Genomic DNA, 21,475 nt, shown 5'->3' with positions numbered 1-21,475 from the left:
AGGCTTTCAACCATTTTCTTCCCATGTTTTCACTTTAGTGCTGAATCTACTGTGTAATGTGTACATCGCACTTTCATGAGTAGAAAGTCAGTTTTCCTTCCATTGTGGACATTCACCTCTGCACTTTAAGCAAACACCCTGCTCATGCCTTCTGCCAAATAAAATCTTTTCCCAGCTCCTGAAAATGGGTCGTTTTGATGGGAGGTCAAGGGTTGATTTGTATCCAGCCATATTTGTTTTGAGAAAGTAACAAATGGTCCTTCAACTGGGTTTTGGTGCACTGCCAAATTAGTCAGGTTCAAGGGTTTTGTTCAAAGTGCCCATGAATATGTGTGAGGCATCTTCATCTTAACCTCAAATTCTGTAGTTTGTGTTACCTATCAGCAAACATGTTGTAATGCAGATTTTAATTGTAATGCTTAAAAATTAAACTCTTTAATTTTGAGAAGAAAAATCCTTTTTGAGCAACACATATTCCCCCAGTCCTTGCCAATGACATTCTTACAATTGTTCATTCGCTTTCATGGAGAAAGGATACATAACTTTCCTTCTCTGTTAAAAGCGATATCTGTGTAACAGATGTCAGAGTGATAGATAGTAGAAATAGAAACAAAAACTTGTCTCCAATAGTCACAATAAATTGAAGCTAGAATTTTAAATAGTTTTCAGGTGTCAGGAAGGGAACCCCAAAAGTTTACTATGTTTGTGAGTGTCCTGTGGCTTTGCTAGTTATTTGCATTTCTCCCCACATTCTTGAGTGTATTTTCCAAACTGTCTAAACCGAGTGTGAATTCCCATTATGTTCATAAACAAAGCGTACAAAAGTATATCCAAAAATGGCTTCAGAAGATGTGGTTTCCCTTCTGGGCTCAGCCAATGAATAGGAGCATGATATGTGACAGTGTGGGACATTAAGGCCCCAAGCACCAACTTCCCTGTTGAGGGAGTGAGGATTCTCTTTTTCATGGGGTCCTTGCCAGAACTTATTGAAATCAAAAGGCAGCGCAGGTCACACAGGTGCTTTAGCCGCAGCCATGCCTGGAATCTGAGGCTCAGTTTCCTCATCTGTAAAGAAGGAATGACCATGTGGACTTTGTGGTTATATCAAAGGGATTAATCGTTATTATGTAGATTAAAATAGAAGCCAGTGTCATATTACATACATAATTAGTGAGAATATAAGGAAAGATGAGATCTCCTTGGGGGCTAATGGAAATTTTTGTTTCCTTCTTTAGTGTTTTTTTAAATGATTTTTGAAATTTATTTAAATATTCTGAAATATATTTAAGAACATTTCACAAAGCAAATTATTTAAAAACTTCCAAACTTGTTGACAAGGATGTGGAGAAAAAGGTGCACTGTTGGTGGGAATGCAAATTGGTATAGACACTGTGGAAAACTGTATGGAGCTTCCTCAGAAAATTAAAAATAGAATTACCATGTGATACAGTAATTCCACTACTGAGTATATAGCCAAAGGAAATGAAGACACTGATTTGAAAAGCTATATGCACTCCTATGTTTGTTGCAGCATTTTTTACAGTAGCCAAGATATGGAAGTAACCCAAATATCCATCCATAGGTGAATGTGATGAAGTTTTAGAATATAAGAGAGGTCCAGAGCTGATGACTAATAAAGAATTCTTAAGACATCTCTGGTGGAAAAAGGTGATTTAAATAAAGAATGGGAACAGGACCTGTGGGCAGAAAGAGCTGCTGCTCTGTGATCCCGAGGAGTGACTGATTATATACTCAGGAGTTGGGGAGGTGAGGACAAAGCGGGTGTTCAGAAGGGCTGTCCTATGGTAAAGAAGACTCTCGGGATAATGGAGGCCTGGTTATTGCCAAGACAAGCTGCTTTGTTTTTGTTTTTGTTTTCTCTAATGAGGTACCAACATGAAGACAGTTGGGAGTTTTTTGGTGGAATGCCCCACTCTTCCTTTCACACGTCCCTGTCCACAAACTTTCGGTTTAGAGGAAATTCAACTTTATTTATATTTCCTTCCACCTTAGCCTCCCTCCATTTTATGGAGGGGAGGATGATGTTAGGGTTTCAGGAACTGAATTATGGGCCTCTGGAAGTTAGGTTATGATAAGAAAGCTTCTTCCTTGTAAATCACTAGGACATTTGTAAATTAAGTGAGACTCAGGTCTTGCAGTATTGCCATCTCTACAAGATAGCTATTTGTTTTTCCCTTAGGGCAGCCAGGAGCACCTAAGGAAAGTCGCATATATCCCATGGGAGGTGGTTTGTGGGATGTAACCTTCTGCTTTGCCCTCAGCTTGCTTTCTGTTCCCTCATTTCGATAAAGGAGATGTGATCTATCTATCTATCTATCGATCGATCGATCTATATCTAGATAGATAGATATCTAGGTAGATAGGTAGATATCTATCTATCTATCTATCTAGATACAGATCGATCGATAGATATTATATATACACGCACACATACATATGGTGTACATCTATCTATCTATCTATAGTCGAGAATATATGGTATATATACCATGGTGTGTGTGTGTGTGTGTGTGTGTGTGTGTGTGATGGAATATCACTCAGCCATAAAAAAGAATGAGATTTTGCCATTCGCAACAACATGGGTGGACCTGGAGTTTACAATGCAAAGTGAAATAAATCAGTCAGAAAAATACAAATAATATATTATTTCACTATAGTTGGAATTTAGGAAACAAAACACATGACTAGAGGGAAAAAAGACAAGAGAAGAAGAAGGAAAGAAAGAAAGAAAGAAAGAAAGAAAGAAAGAAAGAAAGAAAGAAAGAAAGAAAGAAAGAAAGAAAAAAAAAGAAAGAAAGAAAGAAAGAAAGAAAGAAAGAAAAGGAAGAAAACAAAACAAAACAGACTCTTAAAGAGAACAAATTGGTGGTTACCAGAGAGGAGGTGGGTGGAGTGATGGGTGAAATTGATAAAGGGCATTAAGAGTTCACTTACTCTGAGGAGTACTGAGTAGTGTACAAAATTATTGAATCACTAATTTGTACACATGAATCTAATATAATGCTGTATGTTAATTATGCTTCAGAGTGAAGAAAATATCACCACCTCCACGAACAACTTTCTAACTCACAATTCTACCTCTGGAAGTTTCACTTGTTCCCTACCATGCAAAACCACATCTCCTAAAACTCACAGACTGTCATTACAGTACTTTCATTGGATCTTTTTAGAGAACAAAGCATCAGTCTGCAGCCTCGACAGCTTCTCTGAGGTACATGCCCTCATTGTTGTCTGTGGAACAACCGTTCAATTTCTGAACGGACCTGTGTCCTGAACATCCTCCTCTATGCTGAGTGAAATAGATCAGGAGAGAGAGTCAATTATCATATGGTTTCACTTATTTGTGGAGCATAACAAATAGCATGGAGGACATGGGGAATTAGAGAGGAGAGGGGAGTTGGGGGAAATTGGAGGGGGGGTGAACCATGAGAGACTATGGACTCTGAAAAACAAACTGGGGGGTTTGAAATGGTGGGGGGTGGGAGGTTGGGGTAACAGGTGGTGGGTATTATAGAGGGCACGGATTGCATGGAGCACTGGGTGTGGTGCAAAAATAATGAATACTGTTATGCTGAAAAAAAAAAACCAGACGCTTAAACGACTGAGTCACCACCCCCCCCCCAAAAAAAAAGTAGGAGAGACAAATCCGTGGCAAATCTTCAGGTAAAAAATATTTGAAAAGCTTCAGAATCTTTAGCCCACCCTGTGGAGCCACAGCCCACGAGAACACTTTGAGCTCACAGTCTTTTGTCCCATTTCACATGAAATGTGTACCTGGAGATGGTAAAGGTGATGGAGTGACTAGATGCCTAAAGGTAATTAAACCAGTAGGGTGTGTCTGAGACTTCTCACAGGAAGTGAATGTTTAAACTGAGACTGGAGGCTAAGGAGGCATTAGCCAGCAGAATAGGAGATGGTGGGGACTAACCAGATACAACAGACAGGAAATACCTTATAACCTGCCTCATCCCTTGGAAAAACCAATGTGGAAATTCCTTACACAGCAGTTTGGCATGCTGAGAAAAACTTTCTAACAATTAACAAGACAATTGTAGAAATTTCCTGAATGCTTTCTGCCCTCTCTGCTCCCACCTCAGGTTTATAATCTCCACGAGCCCTCTAAAAGTTGTGTGATGTTATTACTATGATTTCTCTCTGTGAAACCACAAAGAAGAAGAAAATCATTAGGTAAAGAATTTTGAGCATGATTTTTTTTTAAAGATTTTTATTTATTTATTTGACAGAGAGAAATTACAAGTACACTGAGAGGCAGGCAGAGAGAGAGAGAGAAGGAAGCAGGCTCCCTGCTGAGCAGAGAGCCCGATGTGGGACTCGATCCCAGGACCCTGAGATCATGACCTGAGCCGAAGGCAGCGGCCTAACCCACTGAGCCACCCAGGCGCCCCGAGCATGATTTTGATTCATATGGCCTTTCATTGCTCACAGTGCAAAATGTAGCTTTTAATTGATTCTTCTCTCCATTTCCCAAATAATATTTTTCACTGGAGAAAATTCAGGAATTGGAGGTCCGTGTCATCTGATGAACATATCTAGAACGGCAGCTTAGCCATCATTTACCAGGGAACCTTGGAAGGAGGAAGGAGGAATGGAGCAAGGTCCCAATCAGAGGGAAGCTTCTGGAGATTTTGTGTCAAAGGAAGCATTAAGGGTGAGTCAGAGCCCATGCACATTAAATTCAGTAGCAAGAACTTTTCTTCAGCCCTTCCCTCCCAACTATAACAGGAACCGATATATATACATATATGTACGTATGTAACAACTGTAACAGGAGACCTATAGGCGTATGATTGAGAGACAGAAATAATGTGAAAAAACTATATGGATTTGGATACATACAATTAAGCCAAACACACATATACAATTTTTGTAGTGAAATTTCCAACCGGGTATATACTACCATGCTATAAAATCTTATGTCGGGTTTTTTTTTTTTGGATTTCAGATTAATGTGCTTATTTCAAAATCAAATGCAATGTAGGAATGTGTATTTATTGAAAAATATTTTTGTATGAATTTCTTATCTTCATCGCAAGATGTATTTCCTTGATAATTTCATTTATATTCCCCAGCTATACTTCCCTGTGCACAGTAATATATAGGTACATTTACATGAACATAAGTATTCTTCAAAATTTTGCCCACAATCTGTATATGCAATTCTCCATGTTATATACACACACACATATGGAAATATATGCACACACAAACATACATACAAGCATGTGTAATTGTTTTGTACATGTTTAATCTTATAAATTTGTAATGTATAGCTCTTATTTGAATTATTTCAGTGGACTTCAAATGATAATCTTTCCTTAATCAGATTTATATATATAATAGGATATTAAACATTTGCCTCTAAAACTCATTCCATGCATTTTCCCAAAATTTGCATTCTTTATATGTGACATTTCTGTTTGGGATAGAGAAGGATTTTTTTTTCCACTTTAGCTTCCTTTTTATTTGTCCAATTAAGTTTGTAACAGAGTTAAAAGTTTTTCTTGGGTCACGTATCTGGTTTTGAATGCCCCAGGTGTTCATGTCATGCTGACAGGGTACTCAAACAACCTTTTCCCCAGTGCCTTTGTCTTAAAGATGATTCTGGAGATGAAATCCCATTCCCCAGGCCTGGAGGCCTGGATAGGGGGCCACAAGGATACTACTGTCCTGGGGGTGGTGTGTGTGTCTCAACCAGAAGCAGAGGAAAAGCGACCTCCATGGAGGGAAGGAAATGGTCATTTACAGGACTATTTTAAGCCAGAGGCACTTTACATGGTATCTCCAATAACCTTATTCAATTATTTTCCCCATTTATTTACACACATAAAATTAGGTGTGAAGTTTTTTTCCATTGTGCCCTGAAGCCTTCGATGCTTTGAATGATAAATTCTCATTGGGCTAGTATTTGATGCAACCCTAAGTGTTTCTTGTTTTGTTTTCTGTTGTAGCTGTATTGTTTTTAAATGAAGAAAACCCATGAAAATTAAAGCAATTTCTGTACTATCAAAAGAAAAAAAAAGTTTGAAAAGATGGGAGTACATTTTTGCAAACAATATTACAGAATCCGTGCTACTGGGCTAGAAAATGGAGGACTTTTGTTTATCAGTGGAGAAAGGGACGAACAATAACAAATAATTTACATAAAAAGCAAAATGCTTCTCCAGTACACATCTGGAAAGATGCCATACTGCATTAACTGAAGAAATGGCAACCTGGAGATGTTGTAATAAGTAAGTGAAAAAACCAATTTGTAGAAAATTACTTATGTGATTGCAAATTTTTAAAAGTGTGTATCTATAACCACATAACTACACAAATATTTTAAGGTAGGAGTACATGTTACATGAAGGGAAACGCCTCTGGAAAACGTGTACCAATCTATTTACATTGGATGTCTTGTATATTTGTGAGTTGGGGTGAGCGGATCATACAGATGGAAGGTGCAGAATGATTTCATTTTCTAAGTATACATTTTAATGTTTAGCATTTTGCAATTAGGCAAATTTGTTGAGAGAAACACACGAAAACATCTAATAGCCAATTCACAAGAAAAGTTCACATATACTTACCATGTTATGAAAATGTTCACATGATGCTGTTTAATTAGCAAATATAAACTTCAGCTTTAGATTTAACCGTTTGTGTGTGTGTGTGTGTGTGTGTGTGTGTGTTTCTGTCTTACACTTCCTTTGCCCCCAAATGTCAGAGTTTTCTTCACCTCTCTAAGGGACTAAATTTTCTCTCTCAGGGCATGGAGATCCAGGAAGGGATTTGTGGGTAAAGAGTAGAAAATTCCAAAGAGTAGTGGAAAATTCCAGAGTGTTCTCATTAATGCACTGGAACCCAGGTGCCTCCCTCCTTCTTTACGCTTTGCAAAGCCTTCTGGTCTGAGACTTTCAGAACTATAGTTGTCTCTGACTGATGAGGGAGCAGGAGGCTGGCTGAGGACAGAGCAAAAGCTGGCGCCTTGCACCCCCTCTTCACCCGCTCCCCTCCGTAATATGTGTAGCATTCCTCAGACACCCCTGACTGCCATAAAAAGATAAATAGTTAACTTGCAGGGATCGCAGTCCTGCAGAACAGGAATCTCCCTTGCTCTACAGATGTCCTAGAGACCTAAACAGGGAGGTTACCTTATCAATAGCACAAATTTCCAGAGGCAAATAACTCTCAGTTCCTGAAGCCCTAATGTCTCCCTCCCCACCATAAACTGGAGGAGGCTGAGGTAGAAGGGAATGTAAATGATAGCAGGATCATAACACCCCACCAAGAATCTCCCAACTATCTTGATGTTAGTGCCTGACCTAAAGACGGCATTGATCAAGCCATAAGGGCAAGGCCTCCCCACGGCACCTTGTAGGCCCTCCTTAACATTTGAAAACTCTGTTGAAACCTCCCATCCCTTCCCCTCACCTTCCCCCAACTGCAAGGTATATAACATGCCTACCCTCACAACCCGGGGCAGCAGCTCTTCCTGCCCACGGGTCCTGTCCCCGTGCTTTAATAAACCACCATTTTGCACCAAAGATGTCTCAAGAATTCTTTCTTGGTCATCGGCTCCGGACCTCAGCCCACCGAACCTCATCTAGGTTCTAGAACTTCATCATGACCACAAGGGGCATCTACCTATACTGACTATATTTTTTGGTAAAGGAAAAGGCATGATTTGTTTCATTCTACTCTCATTACGGTGACTCACCAAACTCTGCTATTTCCTTTTTAGTTTCCAGGTCTGGTGTGTGTGTGTGTGTGTGTGTGTGTGTGTGTGTGTTGTTTTTGGTTTTCTTTTTGTCTTTTTGGTGGGGGAGGGTAAGCTTCTTTGTTTGTTATTATGTCTCTGGAATGAGCTGGAGATTGTTATGCCCCACCCCCCCAAAATGCGTCCGTGATTAAAGGAGCGAGACTGATATAAAGCGAAGGTCAAGCAAAGCTTGACTTACTTCTGTAAATTCTTACTTACCTTCCACGCCAAGCATCAAGAATCAAACTGACCTGCCAGGGCCGCGCCTCTTACAGAGGGCGACCTTTCTCTGTTTCACAGACTAGTTTTTAAGGTCAAAGGCCATGCATCCGGGCCTGGCCACGCACAGGTGGCCAATGAGATTGTAATACACACGGGAAACTCCACAGTCATGTTAGGTCACACGTAAGTGACCAATTGAATTACAATTTACCCTATAGTAGACATTTGATCTAGCCTATCACCCTCATTAGAATTGGCACCCAAAAGGCTCCCAAAGGGTGGGCCCATACCCCTTGGTAGCTAGGGAGACAATAAGCAACCCCCCACTGATCAGCTGTCTCCACCTGGCCTGACCCACCCTTGTATCTGGGCTTTGTTACCTGGGGCTGGTTTCCGACTTGTTTTTAAGTCAGTCCCCTGGGGGGGAAGGGGAGCAGGGACAGTTTAAGGGTTAAACAACAAGATTGCTGTTTAACCTTAATGGAAGCCTCTGGTTAAATGGGTCCTTACAGAGATAATGCCAGTCATGTGATTATTTTCAGGACATTCTGTTATTTTGCTCTAACTTAAAAAAAAAAAAAAAAAGTCCCACATATTGCAGTAAGAATTTAGCTAGGCTTCATATGCATGGGCATGTCACTGCCATTCCATGGAGCTCAGCTGTAGTCTCTGTTTCTCCAGGTAACATCTGAATAACTCCAAACCAGCTCTGGCACCTCATTAAGCCACAGCAAACTTGCAAAGCTGATATCAGAGTCCCTTCGTGAGAAATCCATGACAGAGCAGATGCAATGTAGCAAATCCAGAGCCTGCCCTATAGCTGGCACTCAGAGTTCTCTGGGTTGGCTGAATGAGGGAACAAGATGTGTTGCAGTGGATACAGAGCCTGGCATATAGAGTTCCCTGTTTGTAGCTGCAGATACCTGGGTCCCACCCCTCTTGATTCTAGTTGGCCTTTTCTGCAGGGCTGATTCAGTTGGAAACAGTTCCCTGGTAGGCTGGTAACAAATTTAGGGGACAGTAATTATATGAAGTAAAGCCTCCTCTGGCAGCCAATGCTCTCTTCTCCATGCCTCTAAGGAAGGGACTTCCTGTAAGGACTCCTTCTTGTTTGTGTGAAGCTGACCAAGTGGTTTGTGGCCTGCTCTCACCTTCCTCAGCAGCCGTCACTGATCATCTCCAAACATCCAGCTCCAGACCCCACGGATTCTCTTCACAAGCAACCTGGGAGGATATTGGTGACGGGCCACTGCCTTCAGTCCACACCATGGGTGAGTTGGTCAGCATGAGGCCTTGGTCTCAGGTTTCCAGAGGGTATGAGGGGTTCTGGGTCCCTTTCTCCACCCACCGGACACCCAGCCAACCCCCATTAAAAGGAAGTGTGGAGAGGGGCCAGGCTACTTGTTCTCCACTCTCGAGGAAATGGGCTGTTGGGTCCTGACATTCCCATCCTGGTTCCACATGGAAAACCTCCTCTTCTGTGGAAGTGGTCATGGCTGATGTGAATTCCGCCCCACCCCCCCGACACACACTGGTTGAGGGGATAGACCTGACTTATATGATCCTCACGGGTCCAGAGTTTGGAGAGTGGGGAGGGTCTTCTAGGTTGGCTGAGTGGGAGGCAAAGGGGACGGGGGGGTGGCGGTGGTGGTGGTGAAAACTAACATTCTTTGGATACATACTAGAGGTTGGGGAGGGGCATAGAACCCACCATTACCCCTGACTCTTACATCAACTATTCAGGGTAGATTATACTACCTCCATAGACATTTCTTGAGGTTTGCCTTATAGCCCAGCATATAACCAATTCTGGAATGTTCCATGTTGTAGTGGTTATGTGCACTGTTCCATGCCAATTAAGCAAATTTATTAATTTACTTAACTCTCATTTTAAAATCTCCACCTAGTAGAATTTATATCTGCCATTTTATGTCACTCAAGGAGGTGTTTTCCCCCTGTAATCGTGAATTTATCCATTTCTCCTTTTACGGTCATGTTTGCTTTGCATGTTTTGGCTCTGTGTTAAGACACACACACAAGTTTAGAATTCTGTATTAGTGGCTTCTTTTTGCATTGAAGCTTTCATCACAACAAAAGCTCCCTCTTTTCTCTAGTAATGTTTTTTTTTTTTCCTTGAAAGAGTACCTTTCCCTTTAGTAATATGGGTATACGAGCTTTCAGTAGGTTAGTGGGTAAATGGTATACATTTTGCCAAGTTTTATTTTTATTTTCAAATTTTCTAAATCCTTAAATTTTGCATGTGTCTCCTTATGGAGAGTGTGATGGAATTTTTTCTTTCTAATCTTTCTAATCTTCTAATACCTATCTTTCTATTTGGAATATCCAGTCTGAAACTTTTAATGTAAATATAGATATAAATTGGTTTCTGTATACCATATTAACTGCACATTTATTTCTGCCTGTGGTAAGGCCCGTTTCCTCTCCTGTCCTTAAAATGATTTAATATTTTCTTTTAGAAGGAGATAGGGGTGGGGAGGGGCAGGGGGAGAGGGAGAGAGAGAATGGCTTGATCTCACAACCCTGAGATCATGACCCGAGCTGAAATGAAGAGTCAAACCCTTGGGACACCTGAATGGCAAATCTTGGATTCATCTCAGGTCATGATCTTTAGGTCATGACCTCAGGATTGTGTGACGAAGCTCTGAGTTGGGCTTCTTGCTCAGCGTGGAGTCTGCTTCAGATTATCTCCCTCTCTCTTCCACTCTGCCCCCCCATCTCTTTCTCTCTCTCTCAAATAAATGGATAAATAAAATCTTTTAAAAATTGGACCCCTTAACTGATGAAGCCACCCAGGCCCTCATATATATATAAATTGTTACCTCTTTTGGCTGGGCAGTTAAACATTCTTTAGCCATTCTTGTAGCATTTACCCTTAAGAGTATAATGTATTTTTGGAATACTATGCAGCCATCAAAAGAAATGAAATCTTGCCATTTATGAAAACATGGATGGAAGTAAAGGGTATCATGTTTAGTGAAATAAGTCAACTGGAGAAAGACAACTATTATATTATCTCCCTGATATGAGAAAGTGGAGATGCTCCATGGGGAGTTTGGGGGGGTAGGAAAGGAATAAATGAAACAAGATGGGATTGGGGGGGAGACAAAACATAAGTGACTCTTAATCTCACAAAACAAACTGAGGGTTGCTGGGGGGAGGGGGTTTGGGAGAAGGGGGTGGGGTTATGGACATTGGGGAGGGTATGTGCTATGGTGAGTGTTGTGAAGTGTGTAAACCTGGCGATTCACAGACCTGTACCCCTGGGGATAAAAATACATTATATGTTTATAAAAGAATTTTAAAAATGGAGAAAAAAAATTTAAAAAAAAAGCCAATGGGACTTGAAGCCATCGAATGGCTTCAAAAGTTAAGACTTCAAAATCATCTTGTCTGGTGATTTTCAACTTTTTTTTTAATTAAATTAATTTATTTGCTTTCAGAAAAACAGTATTCATTATTTTTTCACCACACACAGTGCTCCATGCAATCCATGCTCTCTCTAATACCCACCACTTGGTACCCCAACCTCCCACCCCCCTGCCACTTCAAACCCCTCAGTTGTTTTTCAGAGTCCATAGTCTCTCATGATTCACCTCCCCTTCCAATTTACCCCTACTCCCTTCTCCTCTCTAACACCCCTTGTCCTCCATGATATTTGTTATGCTCCACAAATAAGTGAAACCATATGATAGTTGACTCTCTCTGCTTGACTTATTTCACTCAGCATAATCTTTTCCAGTCCCATCCATGTTGCTACAAAAGTTGGGTATTCATCCTTTCTGATGGAGGCATAATACTCCATAGTGTATATGGACCACATCTTCCTTATCCATTCGTCCGTTGAAGGGCATCTTGGTTCTTTCCACAGTTTGGCAACTGTGGCCATTGCTGCTATAAACATTGGGGTACAGATGGCCCTTCTTTTCACGACATCTGTATCTTTGGGGTAAATACCCGGGAGTGCAATTGCAGGGTCATAGGGGAGTTCTATTTTTAATTTCTTGAGGAATCTCCACGCTGTTATCCAAAGAGGCTGCACCAACTTGCATTCCCACCAACAGTGGAAGAGGGTTCCCCTTTCTCCACATCCTCTCCAACACATGTTGTTTCCTGTTTTGTTAATTTTGGCCATTCTAAATGGTGTAAGGTGATATCTCAATGTGGTTTTAATTTGAATCTCCCTGAGGGCTAGTGATGATGAACATTTTTTCATGTGTCGGATTGCCGTTTGTACGTCTTCACTGGAGAAGTGTCTGTTCATATCTTCTGCCCATTTTTTGATATGTTTGCCTGTTTCGTGTGTGTTGAGTTTGAGGAGTTCATTATAGATCCTGGATATCAACTTTGATTATGCATTATAACAAGCTTTGGAGTTAAAACACGTACACCTGTGTCTCAAGTATTAAAAAAGAAATAATAAAAAAAATAAAAAAATAAAAAATAAAAAATAAAAAAATAAAATAAAAAACTATAATTATTTTTTTTTTTCCTTTTAACGGTCTTATGTAAATTACTTCTTTAAAGCTCTTCAGACAGTGAAGGAACCTTGGAACACTTTGATTCCACTCACGCCCTCCCAGTTTTTTGCCATGAATTTGCCATGAATTGGTGTGTATATTTAAACCCCTAGAAGAAATTAGTGTCCTGGTGCTACATAGTCAATACTCATTTAGACTGGCCTACATATTCACAAATGTTACTAGTCTTTCTTTCCTGCATCTTGGTGCCTCAATCTGGGATCGTATTTCTTCTACCTGAAGAAGAACCTTTAATACTTCTTTTAGTTTGAGACTTCTGGTCACAAATTTCCCGAGTTGTGCTACATTAATGCCACTGTGAAATGCACATCTTTTCCTTAGGAATGTTTTCCCTTAAAGCATCCTTTGTCTCATATTAGTGCTGTTATACTGACTTGATCATCCTGCTACTTTGTGAAAGTTCTCAAGCAAGATTGCTTCAAATGCCACTTCTCCACGTTGCCCTCTCCTTCATTCCAGGACTCAAATGAAGCATGTGTTAGATATGCTCTCTACATCTCCCTTAATTCTCTCCTTCTCTCTTTTGGTATTCTCCTGGCTTTTCTGGATACTGTCATCGGATCTAACTTTCGCTTCTCTAATTCTTTCTTCAGGCAGGAACTCACCTTTGACCCTTGAACCATAACACCAAACTTTCAGGGTGGATTTTGTTATCCCCCTAGGGCAGAGGAGGGAACTGTGAGTTAGAGATGACAGGCAACTTGTCCCAGGTCACCCAGCCTGAAAATGGCAGAGCAAGGGCTAATGTCACAGATTAAACCCTAGGCCCAAACCATTTCTTCTGTGCTTGTGTTCTTCTTGGCTGCAAGTGCTCCCCACCTCTCATCTTCCACAAAATGGAACCACAGAGAAGTTTGTCAACCTCTTTGGCACTGTGCTCTATTTGATTTTAGATGATAAAATCAGTGATGTTTCTTCACAACCCATGATATTTCCCCAGAACCGTTTGTGGTATGGGGACCACTGATGTGTTGTTCTCAATTTCAGGACATAATGATGTGGGTAACCCCTTAAAAAGAAGAACAAGATGCTGGGGTATTTACCGAAGGAGATACAACAACTGGTCTGAACAAATAAGTTCTGGCATTCATCCTTCATCCCACCAGCAACAAGATGGAGATCCAGCAACAAATGGCGCTCACATGAGCACCCGAGTGAGATAGTAAGTGACCAGTCAGCATAGCTGAAATGGACCAGCCAGTGGAGTGCATAGGCCTGAGGTAGAATATGTCATTCTTTTCTCCAACCTAGAAGAGTGAAGAATGATAGAATCAGGTTAATGGTTGAGCAAACTTTATTGTACCCTGGTATCAGTGGGCAAATGTGTAATGGAAGACTTTTTGAGCACGTGTGGACTACTTCCTTCTCTCCCCTTCCCCACAGCGCTCCCTATGCTGTTCCACCATGTCATCGGAGAGGCAATTCTCAGAAACAAGACCAAACCCAGACTAACATGGAGGGAGAGCAAAAGCCTCCAGAGAGAAGAATGGAGCAGGAGAAGCAGGATGAGACCACAGGGAAATGGTTCAAGATCATTGTGAGTATCCTGGCAAAGTGGACTGAATACATAGAAGAAGGTGAACAGAGGAAACTGTGTTGGACTCATGCAGAGATGCTAGGTACTTTTCTGGGGGCAGAGGAGTGGGTAATCGGCATTTTTTACTACTAGCATTGTCACATTTTCGACATCACATATGTTAATATCCTAGTTAATACCCTAGATCAAGTAAGGGCAGACTCAGAAAAGCAGTATAAAGTGAACAGACTGACTACAGGGAGAATCAGGTAAGTTGACTAAGAGCAGAGGAAACTACAGCCAAGGAGATGGAGCAACTCCACACTGGAAGGCTCTGTTTAGCTCTAGCTGAGTGTGGGAGGAGGTTGAGTCTCTGGGGTCCCTGCTGAAGAAGTAGGAGTCTCTGGGGTCCCTGTTGGAGAAGCAGGCTGAGGCATCTTGCCTTGAGCTAGGATCACTTGGGACTTTATAAAAGGAAGTATATGTTAAACATCTTAAGTTGATTATTTGAAGAAAGGTGTTTGAATGGAAAGAAAGGTTATTTAGGAAATGCATGTCTGGTACAAAAGTTTGCAATGATGGATAACATCTTATTATAAGAAATTATTCCATAGCCTCCCCCGCCCCCGCCCGAAAAAGGTATGAAAGCAGGACATGGTCGGGTCTTATCATAACCTTGGATTCCATTGTGTCAATCAATCTCTTCTCCCAACTTTTCTCCCATCTCTGGATCCTAGATTCCATTCGGCATCAAATATGATGAGAAGTGGCTGCTGGATCTGATTCAGGGACAATGCAGTGTCCCCTTCACCCCAGTTGAGGTAAGAGAAAACAGTGAAGCAGATGAGAAGAAACAGGGCAGATGAGTAGTGGCTGGGGTCTCATTTTTTTTTTTTTCTCTTGCCATTATCCCTATAGTTTCACTATGAGAGAATGCAGGCCCAGTTTTTTGTTGAGGATGCCAGCGTTGCGTTTGCACTGAAGAATGTCAATGGCAAGATCTGGGATGAGGCTAATGAAAGGGTGAGTGTCAAGGGCGTGACTGGGGCTAGTTAGGGGCAAGAGGGCGGGAGAGGGGCAAGGTCTTGTGTCAGATTTCCTGGTACTTACCCAGCCCCTCTTCGGTTCCCTACAGATCTCTATCTTTATCTACCCCTCTGACACACCCCACTCTGTGCAGAAGGAGCTGAAGTCAGTAAAGGTGGAGCAGACAAAGGTAATGCTGACTCAAGACTAGTTGTACACCCACATCCAGGCCCACATCTTCTTCAAATACCTATTGCACCCCATCTCCACCTCAAACACTCAGAGCCACTGAGCCCATCTCTAACTCTGCAGCTGACCATGAACAAATGATATGGAGGTTCCCAGCAATCTCTTAACATCCAGAGAGTCTGCTTTGCCCCTGGTATGTCTACATCAGTGATTCCAGGGCAAGCGAGGGCAGAGGAGCCTGTCTGGAAAGGAGACTTAGCGATGGTAACGTGGGGAGGGGCTGGTGCTGGAGCTGTACCAGCTGGGCCTTTCTCAGCCCTCTGATTCCCTTCTCTTGGCTTCTCGGAGACTTGATCACCCATGATATTGAAATGGTACCAAAGCCTAGACACAGCATGGCTGCCTCCCTGAAGACCCATGAGAAGAACATGCCTGAGATGAGGACTCAGAGCCAGTGCTGAGACTGGTGGTCAAAGTGGGAGAGATTAGGTAGAAGAGGCAGACTGGTCTCAGATATCCGCTGTGGGGGTCCTCACTCTAACTTTTTCCTTACCATAGCTTTTGCCCTCGAACCTGAGAAACAAGACACCCTGCCAGCTGGATGGCCTGTCTGACACTGTGCAGAATGCCACTGACATTAAGAACTTGAACCTCTCCAACAGTGAGGTGAGGTGTGGTACCCAGATCCTTCTCTGAAAGGAGGGTGGGAGTGCTCATGGGATGGTGACAAGAGTCAGGGAAGTGGATTTGTTGGAAAAGGGAAGGGCTGGGTGTGCAGGGTCATCCTGGCCATCTTTCTCTGCTCCATGTGCTTCCTCCCCATAATTATAGGTGATGTCTTTAGAGGAGCTGGACGAGGGCAAAAGTCTGCAGCCAGAAGAGATGACTGCCGACAAAAGCACCCTGTGCACCGCCTTCCCTGATAAATCAACCAACATAAGGTCAGTTGTACACTGTGTCACCCCGTGGGACTCTGAACTATGCCTGACGGTTCCTGTTTGGAGGAGGCAGCAGCTCTGTTCCTTTGTGTATGTGTGGGGTGGGGGACCAGAGTCCTATGCTCTCCTCTTTGTGTCCCTCACCTGTGCTTGGACATCTCCTTCCTTTCGTCTGACCTGCTCACCAGTTTGTCTGGTCTGAGGTCCCTTTGCACGTTGTCTGAACCCAGCCTTCCCTAGAATGCCCTCCCCAAAGCGTGATCCACGAAGCAGGGCTCCCCTTCCTCACTAGGACGAGGGTGACCACCTTGAACCACATGCTGTGACCTGGACTGACAAGGGTCCTCCCACCCAGGGCCTCATGCTGAGACAGGACTTCCTGTCTCCCTGCCAAGACAGGGCTTCCCTCCCTTGTTCTGAGAGGGACTCTCCTTTTTCTGAACCAAATGTGTCCCCCCTCCAATTCCAGGCTGGCTTGGTGGCTTTCCTGCCCCATGCTGAGGGCCGAGGTTCTGGGGGTCTGCCATCATGACATCCATTCTTCTGACTCAGGGCCAGGAGCTTGGCCCTCTGTAAGAGAAACCAGGGTTCCCTGAGTCTGAGGGCCAGAAGTAGGTGACTGCCAGTGAAGAGAGGGCTTCCTGAGGCAGGAATGGAAGGCAGAGGGCAGAGGTGCTTGAGAGGGCAGAAGACAGGCCTCTCAGAGGCACTGCCCCCTCCCCTCCCTCCACAAGGCACATCATCCTGACTGGTCCTTCAGAGGAGCCCTGGGTAGCCCGATATGGTTATGATCCTTCAGGCAAAGAACCAACTGGGACAGGCACAGGTGCACTGGGGCCAACGGGAGGGAAGGCAGTAATCATAAGAGGGAACCACAGACCCTCAGCTCCTTGCTGACCTGGGGCTTGACCCTCTACTCCTTCTGGGGTAGTTCTCCTGCCCCCATGGCTGCCTCGTTCCCCATGTCCAGCTCAGACTGAGCTCACGCAGGTGACAAAGTTTGAAAGTTTCATCCAGCATGCAGTGGGTCCCCCAGGCCAACACCTACCTGTTTTCCATTCTTACCTTGGGTGCCAGGGCCAGCCAGGGCAGATGAGGGAAAGGACTGTAGTCAGGGAGCCATTTCCTCCTTCTCCTCTCTTCCTCCCTGACCCCCCCCCCCACCATGTTAGAGCTGCTTTTTTTTTTTCCCCTTCCCTTTTCTTTGTTTTCTCTCCCTCCTTTATCTCTACTCCCCTATGTCTCTCTCATCTCTCCTTTCCTACCTTCACTCCCTCTTCTGTCTTCATCCCCCTCCCTCTCCTTCCTTGCCTCCTGGGTTTTGCCCCAGTCACCTCCCCGCCCCAGCATCCTGGGCCACCCCTGGGGGGTGTCATGGCCTTACAGAATGCTGGACCCCTAGTGAGGTAGCAGAGTCCTCGTCTCCCACCCCATTGCCTCTTCTCTCTGGAGCCTTTGGTGGGGACCGGAAGGAAGGAAGGGAGCAAGAAAGTGGAAGGCAGCCCTGAAGCCTGGGCTTCAACTGTTGCTTCTGGTGGCACTGGAGATGGGATTCAGGACAGTCTAGGTGGGATCCACCCAGTGGGAGGGGGAGGAAGGGGTGGAACAGAGGAATGGAATCAGAGAGAGAGGGAAAAGAGAGTATGTGCTTTCCCACTAGGTCCATCTGCAAGGGAGGAGCCAAAGGCGCTGGAAGGCTGGGACACTGCAGTGTAGGTGGGACATACTGGGCTGTGTGTCAGGTGTAACTGTGCTTGCTCCCATGATGAGGGACTCCTGCAAAGTTTCACCGACTATTCTGTTTTGTCTGGATTTCTGCAGCTCCATCCTGGAATTGTTTCCCAAGTTATTACGCCTGGTAGGTGTATTTCTTGATTATTGACTTCTCTACTGGCACTGATGCTGCCCCAAACCAGCCCTGAAGCCATTTAGGTCTTGCAGAAGTTACAATCTTCATGACCCTTAAACATCATGGAGGTCCAGATCCACGTGGGAACCCAACAAGGGCTCTATATCTTCTTCAACCACGTTGTCCAGGGGCATCAGGAACCCCAAGACTGTGATCCCAAATGTAGTCTTGCCCATGTAATTTCCAGGGCCCTTTTGCAACTGTCCTCTGACCCTCACCCTTCCCGAGGCCCATGCTTTCCCTGACTGTCCAGCACTAGCTCCTGGTCTGCACTGCCCACTCCCTCTTCCTTTCCCCAGGATAGCCAGGAGTCACCTTCACCAACCAGCGTTGGTATTGCAGCCCACAAGTGGTTACCAACCTGCAGGGTAAGGAGGGCAGATCAAGCAGGGTTTTGGGTAGTGCACAACTGTGGTCCTGAGGACTGTTGTGATTTCAGGGAAGCTTCTTTGGATCTGATGCATTGAAGCGTCTAGTCCTGCAATTCCTGCAGCAGTGAGTACTCCTGGGAATCTGGGGAAGGGGATGGCTAGGACGGGATGGGGGGCACCCAAGCTCAGGACTGCTGACTCAGTCTTGATATCTCATCTGGGGTCCAGACCTCAGAGATAGACTGCTGTCATTACTCTCCCACAGTTACTACTTGATCTACGACTCCAGAGACCGTCAGGGTCTCCTCGGTGCCTACCACGAAGAGGCCTGCTTCTCCCTGGCCATTCCCTTCAGCCCCGAGGACCCAGGCCTGTGAGTAGCAAAGCTCAGTCTCTGTTCCTGGGCCCTGTGGCTCCCCAGCAGACACAGGGCAGCTCCTGGAATCACCCACACTGGCCACACCACCACCTCCTTTTCCTCTTTCTCTGCTAGAAGCAGCTTGTGCGAGTACTTCAAGGAAAGCAGGAATATGAAGAAGCTCAAGGACCCCTGTGCGTGTGTGATGGGGAAGACTGGGCAGGGAAAGGGGGTGTGCAGGGGTAATTACAGGGCCCAGGGTGTGGCAACCCCTGACCTTTGCTTGTTTCTCCTCCCCCCATAGCCCTGCGTGTTCAGCTGCTGAAGCATACAAAATGTGATGTCATGCGCTCCCTCTGTGTGCTGCCCAAAACTCAGCATGACCTCAGCTCCTTCGTGGTGGACATGTGGTTCCAGACGGTGAGCACCTCCTTCGTCCCAAGGGCAGACCCAGAAAGCCATGGGTGGGTAAGAAGTTTAGGTGACTTAGCACCTGGGCTCTTCCCTTTCAGGAGAGGATGCTCTGCTTCTCTGTCAACGGGGTGTTCAAGGAAGGTGCGTGTGTGCATAAACTCCTCCCCAGATGCTCCTCTGCTCTCTCCCCGCTGGCTGGGCTCCCTCTCAAAACTCTCCTAGCTTACCTGGTGCCTTCCTTTCTCTTCCTATTCCCGCTGTGTTCTCCCATCTCCACTCTGCCCTCAGATCATCCTGGTCTGAATTAGGTCTATGCCTGCCTGCCCTACACCACTGGGGCATTAGAGACACAGTCTGTGGAGTTGGACAGTTCTGACCCTAGATCCTTACTCTGTGACCTTGGGCTCCTAACCTGTAAGTTTACTCAAATGTTAATGGAACTAATGATGTCCATCTCTTGAGCAGCTGTGAGAAATGCATCAAATGCACTTTTGAAGTGGTTTTCACTGGTCCCAGCACATGGTAGGGTCCCTGTCACTCGGAATAGATTGCCTTCCCCATTCAGAACACCCTGAGCTCCCCAGAGAACAACTGTCCCCTTCAGCATGAATGTCAAGTCAGACCGTGACTGGGGAGTGCTATGTGAGTATGTAAAGCATGTTGGAATGCTAAGGGGGTATTGTTTGTTGCTCGTTGTTAAAGTGGAAGGCATGTCTCAGGATTCTGTTCGTGCCTTCACTCGGACCTTCATTGCTACTCCTATCAGCAATTACAGGTGAGTGCTTTGTTGTGGGTGGAACACCCAGTTCAGTATGAGTTCTGGGGTATGTGAATGGGGAGGTACAGTCTTTGGGGTGTTGCACAATTGTGAAAAGCCAACAGGTATAACCAAGGAATCGTGTCTCCTAGTGATTAAGAACACCGGCTCTGGAATCAGATTATGGGTTCTTTCCCTGATCCCAACACTCACTAGCTTTGTGACTTTTGTCAAGTCACATGATCTCTTTGTGACACAGTGACTTCCTCTGAAAAACGGATATTAGACTGTCCACTCTTTGGCAGTGTAAATATGGGTGTAAATTTGCCTGTGGTTTGGGGATAAACCTATAAATGTAGTGAAATTGGTTAGACAGTCTCTCCAAAGGTTGGCTCTGTGAAGTGTGAAGGAAAAGTAGAGGTATCAGCCAAGGAACCTGGGTGGCAGGCACAGTAGGGGTATGGAAAGAACTTGCTTGCTGAGTGGCAGTGGGAGCAGGATCATTGTTGGGGCGTAGGGTTGACAATCTGTCCAATTTCTAAGGTCCCATATTTTTACCCTTCAGTCTATGCATCGTGAATGATGATCTGTTTGTGAGGGACGCCAGCCCCAAGGAGAACCAGAGCACATCCTCTGTCCCAGTGCCCACACCCTCCTGCAGCTCCTGGCCCACCCTTTGCCAGAAGCAGCAGGAAATGGGGCAGACTTTCTCCACCCAGTCTGGGATGAATCTCCAGTGGTCTCAGAAGTAAGTGCTGGGGGTGCATGGGGATAGGAGGGAGCTGGGAGGAACCAAGATTGAATCATGTCAACTTGCAGGTAATTTGTTCACTCACTACTTATAAGATAAGCAGGTTTTTTTAAAATTATTTGTACATTTACTTACTTAATTAGTTTTAGCTAGCCCACTTTTTTTTTTTTTTTTTAACAGTTGTTCATTACTTTCCTAAAAATCCATGGACCTGTACCTTTATTGGCAGACATTTTGGTTTCAGGAGTTTTTCCCAGTACGCACTGTGCCACAGGGCTCATTCCATTGCCTAAGTTGTGATAAATGTGGTGGTGTGCTCCTTTTGCATAGACTGGGACATGGTACTGTGCAGTCAGATTGTCTCTGGCTTTAGTTTTAATGGATGTCACCTGTGCTTTCTCCACACTAGGTAACTTCATGACAGCCACTGGGACTACATTGGTTCTCACACAGCGCAAGGTGAGGTTCAGGAATTCAGGCCAAATGAACCAAAACTGGGTGGCCTGGGGAGGAGACTCAGGGTTCCTGGCTCTGCTGATCTCCCAACTCCCTCTCCTCACTTTCTCCAGGCCAAGCACATGATCCCAGAGGAGACCCTCACCCAGACTCCTCCAGGATCCTGAGAACACATCCCTGACAAGAAACTGTTTTTGTAGTCATCTTCATCTTCATCATCTTTGTT

General features: G+C 44.4%; 1 protein-coding gene across 1 annotated transcript; it reads left to right on the top strand.

The window, feature by feature from the left end:
* Positions 1-8,899: 8,899 nt before the first annotated feature.
* LOC309856826 (nuclear RNA export factor 3-like) lies at positions 8,900-20,794 on the top strand (the record flags this gene model as incomplete). The annotated part of the gene is made up of 17 exons (XM_082718453.1): positions 8,900-9,276; positions 13,552-13,726; positions 13,948-14,101; positions 14,818-14,901; positions 14,999-15,103; positions 15,216-15,296; positions 15,854-15,961; positions 16,127-16,236; positions 18,055-18,091; positions 18,442-18,510; positions 18,582-18,637; positions 18,779-18,886; positions 19,007-19,065; positions 19,176-19,291; positions 19,384-19,426; positions 19,988-20,060; positions 20,608-20,794. The coding sequence occupies exons 1-17, from the start codon at positions 9,075-9,077 to the stop codon at positions 20,792-20,794; spliced, it is 1,767 nt and encodes a 588-aa protein (XP_082574579.1). The 5' UTR covers positions 8,900-9,074.
* Positions 20,795-21,475: the final 681 nt, after the last annotated feature.

The sequence above is a fragment of the Mustela nivalis genome, assembly GCF_964662115.1.
Source record: "Mustela nivalis genome assembly, chromosome: X".
Classification (NCBI taxonomy): domain Eukaryota; kingdom Metazoa; phylum Chordata; class Mammalia; order Carnivora; family Mustelidae; genus Mustela; species Mustela nivalis.
The sequence above is the reverse complement of the archived record's forward strand: the minus strand, read 5'-3'. Positions and strand labels throughout refer to the sequence as shown.